The following is a 5052-nucleotide window of genomic DNA, read 5'->3' on the forward strand; positions in this document are numbered from 1 at the left end:
AGCTACACCCCATGACGACGACGTCTCCGTGGGGACAACAGAGAGGGCCCGGCGCGGCCCAGGGCGCAGCTGGGAGGCGGTGGGTGGGGCCCGGGCCCAGGCCTGTGTCCTCGCTGGGACCGTGGGGAGTGGGGGCCCGGGCTGGGAAGGCGGGGAGTGGGGACGGGGCTGGGACGGCGGGGAGTGGGGGCCGGGGCTGGGACGGCGGGGAGTGGGGGCCGGGGCTGGGACGGCGGGGAGTGGGGACCGGGGCTGGGACGGCGGGGAGTGGGGGCCGGGGCTGGGATGGCGGGGAGTGGGGACCGGGCAGGCTGTGTCCTCACTGGGACCGTGGGGAGTGGGGACCGGGGCTGGGATGGCGGGGAGTGGGGACCGGCGCTGGGAAACGGGGAGGACTGAACAGACTTCTCCGGAGGACGGACCGAGGCCCGAGGCCCTGATCCTCGGGGACGCCGATCACAGGACAACGCGGTGCCTCCTCCCCCGTCAGAACGGCCATCAGCACAAGGACAGGTGCTGGCCGGCTGCGGAGGAAGGGACCCGGGCCCTGCTGGGGGTGCAGGCTGCAGAGCAGCAGGCGTTTCCTCAGAACGTCCCACATGGACCTGCCATGGACCCGACCCGGGGACCTGCCCTCAGGCACCCGGAGCGCCCATCGGAGAGCAGCACCCCGCTCGCAGCAGCACCCGAGGTCTGGGCCCGCCGAGCCCACAGCAGACGGAGGCGCGTCCGCACCAGGAGGGCCCTGCAGCAGGGAAAGGGGGCTCCCTGGGCCGGCGTGGGGGCCGGACAGCTCCATGCTGGGGGCAGTGAGCCAGGCCGAGGACGGCAGGCACCCCGTGCCCACCCACGTGTGAAGCTAACGGACAAAGCAAGCGGGGGGACGGGGGGGACCGGAGCCGTGGCGGCGGGAACGGCGTGCGGGGTCCGGAGGGCAGGCAGGGGCGCAATGGCGGCGTAGGCCCCGAGGGGTGAGGGCCTCACGGTGGCACCCGAATGGGGAGACGCCTGCACCCCCCCCAGCCTGGCTGTGCCCGGGACAGCGAGCCTGCGGGGGGAGGAGGGGGGAGGCGGAGGGGGGTGCCAGGGCTGAGCGGACGTGGTAACCGCCCCTGTGGCTGTAACCTGGCCTGGGCCTCGAGGGTGGGAGACACACACTGGGACCCAGTACTCATCCCCCAGAAACACAGGCGCCCCCGGGGTCCCCACTGGACACCCCCTCCTGGGAGGGCCCCCCATTTCTGTCCAGCGTGCGTGCTGGCGGCGCAGTGGCCACGGTAAACACGAGCAAGACAGAAGCAGCAGGGTTGATGCCAATGACCTCTTTCATCAGAACCAATATGTCGGACCTAGAATCTCAACGTGTAACCAAAAACGGTATTGACGGAATGTTTCAAATCTTACAAAAATTATTTTTTATTTTTCCTTCAAAACCCAACAACACTTCTTCACAGGATCGCGCCACAGCCCAGGGCGCAGTGGCCACCGTGTCCCCACGGAGCTGGCCGCCAGGGGGCAAGGCCGCTGTGCGTGGTCCCCGCCTGGGCTCCTGCAGGTGGTGGGGGAGGGACAGGGGCAGGGTCCCCGTCAGCGGCGACCACACTGGACCCGCTTCAGCACAGGTAACACCTCTGGCCGAAGCCCACACAGGGCCACGGGGTGCGCTGAGGCAGGAGGACAGAGGGTCCCGGGAAGGCGCGGCGGCCCGTGCGCCCCATCCTTCCCCTCCAGCATTTGGCCTGATGTGAAATGCTGCCCTGTGCCCCGCATCCTCCCTCTCCCACCCCAGCCGCCTCCTCCGGCATCCAGCGCCCATGTCCCTGCTCACGGCCCCCACCCCTGCCAGAGAGGGCCTGCAGGCTGCAGGGTCCCCTGGGACAGGCAACCTGGGCTGCTGGGTCCAGGCCCAACCAGGAGGCAGCCGCCCCACCCGCAGCGTGTGCTTCGGCGGAGCGGCCTGTGCCATGAGGGTGGGCTGTGGGGCGGGCTCACGCTGGGCTGGAGTGTGGGGTCCACGGACAACAGGGAGGGCCCTGCGGGGGGGGGGGGACCTCACAGGCGTGGGCCTGGGCTGGGGGAGGAGCGGAGGCTGCGGGCTGGGAAAGGCCTCCTTGAGGAGAGAAGGCCTGGGATGAGTGACAGACAGGAAACTCACACGAAGACGGGAGACCTCGGGATTTCCTCCCACCCGATCCGAGCAAAACAAGAGCGTGTGTCCCACCCCCTGACACCCAGCCAGACCATTAATTTTGAAAAGATCAGGAAATGGAAACTTAGAGAAATCAGAACTCCCCCAGGAGGGAGGGGCCTGACCACAATCCCAGCAGCTGCAGCCACTCTGCTCCGGGCTCTGACTCAGGACGCGTCCACATTCTTCACCTGGGACCCCACCTGCTCCCCAAACCGGAGATGATCAAGGAGGAACACGAGGTGACCTTCATGGGGGGTCCCCAGAACTCGGGGCCCGTGATGTCCACCGTGGTCAACGTCCAGGCGGACACGGCGGTGCCCGACCACATCGTCTGGTCCCTGTTCAACACCCTCTTCTTCAACACCTGCTGCCTGGGCTTCGTGGCGTTCGCCTACTCCGTGAAGGTGGGTGTGTGCGCGGGGCTTCCCCGGAAAGCGAGGGCGAGCCCCCACCGGTCTGCTGCCCGGCGGCCTTGGGGTGGGGAGCCCACGTGTGTGTGAGTGTGTGTGCGTGTGTGTGTGTGTGTATGAGTGAGTATGAGTGTGTGTGTGTGTGTGTGTGAGTGTGTGTGAGTGTGTGTGTGTGTGTGTGTGTGTGTGTGTGTGTGAGTGTGAAGGTCACGGTGAGGCTGCCTGGGGGCGGCAGGATCAGCCTTTGTCCCCTGGACTCCAAGGAATATCCTGTTGATCAGCCAGAAATTACGCTCCTCTGACTCCATGTGGCCTCAGGGCTCTGGCTGGAGAACAAAAGTTCTCAGAAAACCCAGATCCCTGGGGCCCTGCGAAGGGGCGGGAGGGGGGCCCTGAGGTTCTGGGGAGGCTGAGAGGCTGTGAGGGAGGCCCCCTGGCCTGGCCTGCTCAGGCTCCAGGGAACAGGGAGGGGGTATCTGACCTGGCTGAGGGCAGGTGGAGGCTGGTCTGGGCGGGGAGCAGGCAGGTGGGGGCTGAGTCACAGCACCTGGCTGTCCCCAGGGCCCGTCCAGACCCCTCACCATCTCTCCTCCCCCAGTCTAGGGACCGGAAGATGGTGGGAGACGTGATTGGCGCCCAGAGCTATGCGTCCACCGCCAAGTGCCTGAACATCTGGGCCGTGATCCTGGGCATCCTGATGACCATCGGACTCATTGTTCTCCTGGTCATTGTGCTCCCGGGAGTCATCCATGCAGTGCAGCAGAACCCCTACGGAGGCGGCTTCTAGTCGCTGCCACGGCAGGTGCCGAGTCCTCCCACCCCCCGCTGGCCCCGCCCAGGCGCCCACCCCTCACCCTGCCCCTGTACACACACCTGTCTGCAGCTGAGCTCAATAAAGTGCGCCTGTACGTGACCATCTGGCATTCCCTGGGCCGGGGCACTGCCCAGTCCCCAGCCCGCCCCTGAGACAGGCCCCCTTGCTGCTCGGAGGGTCCTGGCACTTTCTCAGATGTCCCTGGTTTCTGGCCTCCAGCTGGGAGCAGCCGCTGGACCAGGGGCCTAGGAGGGGTCCCCTCCTTCCCAGTGTCTGACCCTGACCCAAGGGGCACTGGGCCAGATCACCCTTGGCCCCGGGACAAGCCTTGCTGACTCCGAGGGGCTGGGAGCAGTGGTGCTGGGTGAGGGCGGCTGGCGGGTCCTCTGGAGACCGCGGTGTCTGCACGTGGGTGCAGGGGTGCAGCCCAGGCCCCAGCCCCTCCTGACCCGCCCTCCAGCCCACCAGCTCTGTCCTTGCTCCTCTGCAGGGGGCAGGGTGAGGGGCAGCCAGTGGCCCTGGAGGGACAGAGGCCTCAGCCTCGATGGACAGAAACCCTGAGAGGAAGGACCGGTCCTCCCACCAAACCGCCTGGGCCTGCTGGCTGGAGCTGCCGGTGCCAGGAAGGGTCTCCCAGGGACGGGCGCCCTCGGGCTTTGGGCCTGAGCCTTTGCCAGGGCCCGGATGCAGGTGGGCTGGAGCCATCCTCACCTCGAACCCAGGCCCTGCACAGGCGCCTGAGAGGCTGGGGCCAGGTGGCCGGGGCTGGTCAGGGAGGTGACCCCTCTGCAGGAGCCTTGCCCTTGGACCCGGCTCGCCTGGGCTCCAGCTGCGGGCGAGGTGGGGCTGCGGGCTCTGGTCTGTGGGCAGCAGCTGCTCCCGCTGGTTCTCGGTCAGTCCCCGTTCAGTCCCCGCCGCCAGAGGGAGGGACCACCCACACCCACACCCACACCCGCTGTGACCTCCCTGCAGCACCTAATCCAGGCCCAGCGCTGTGCTTTGTCCGTGGGGGTGGGGATGCCTGTCCTCCTGCCAGGCATCCCGCGTCAGAGCAGGAGGGGCTGAGGCCCAGGGAGGAGGGTCCTGCAGGGGGGAGGCTGGGGACCCCCTCCGGGTCGAGGAAGGCTTCGCTTCTCCAGGGACAGGAGAGGAGGCGCCGCGCGGGGACGCCGACCCCGGCCTCAGCGCCCAGGGCGGGTCGGAGATCCCCCGCGGGACCGCGGGCAGGAAGGGCGCTGCGCGCTGGAGGGAAGCCGCCGGAGGGGCTGGGACTTGGGACGGACGCGCCGCCGGCGGGAGACGCTCTGGTGCGGCCGGCAGAGCCCGTGGCCTCGGCCCTTGGAGACCTTCCACGGACCCCGAGGCTTCCCGCCGGCGGCAGGTCCCGGTGCAGCCGGCCGGGCTCGGGGGACGCGGCCGTGAGCTGGGGGCGGTCAGACGGCGGAACAGCCGCTCTGGCCCGGATGTGGGCGTCCCCCCCCCCGAGGTGGGCGTGGCTCGGCTGGTGGGCGCGGAGGGGACCTGGGCGGGGCTGGGGATTTGCTCGACCCCATTGGCGGGATGGGTGGGCGGGGCCTTGTTGGTGGGGCGGGGCCTAGCAGGGGAGGCATGGTGAGCGGGACAGGGTGTAGGCGGGG

At 68.8% G+C, this 5052-nt stretch overlaps 1 protein-coding gene across 1 annotated transcript; it reads left to right on the plus strand.

Annotated features, from left to right (window-relative positions):
* The first annotated feature begins 2279 nt into the window (after positions 1–2279).
* On the plus strand, positions 2280–3514 carry LOC114229029 (interferon-induced transmembrane protein 3-like). The gene is made up of 2 exons (XM_054725602.1): positions 2280–2595; positions 3200–3514. Exons 1-2 carry the CDS (start codon positions 2410–2412, stop codon positions 3386–3388), a joined length of 375 nt encoding a protein of 124 aa, XP_054581577.1. The 5' UTR covers positions 2280–2409; the 3' UTR covers positions 3389–3514.
* Positions 3515–5052: the final 1538 nt, after the last annotated feature.

The sequence above is a fragment of the Eptesicus fuscus genome, chromosome 13 (genome assembly GCF_027574615.1).
Source record: "Eptesicus fuscus isolate TK198812 chromosome 13, DD_ASM_mEF_20220401, whole genome shotgun sequence".
NCBI classification, from domain to species: Eukaryota; Metazoa; Chordata; class Mammalia; order Chiroptera; family Vespertilionidae; genus Eptesicus; species Eptesicus fuscus.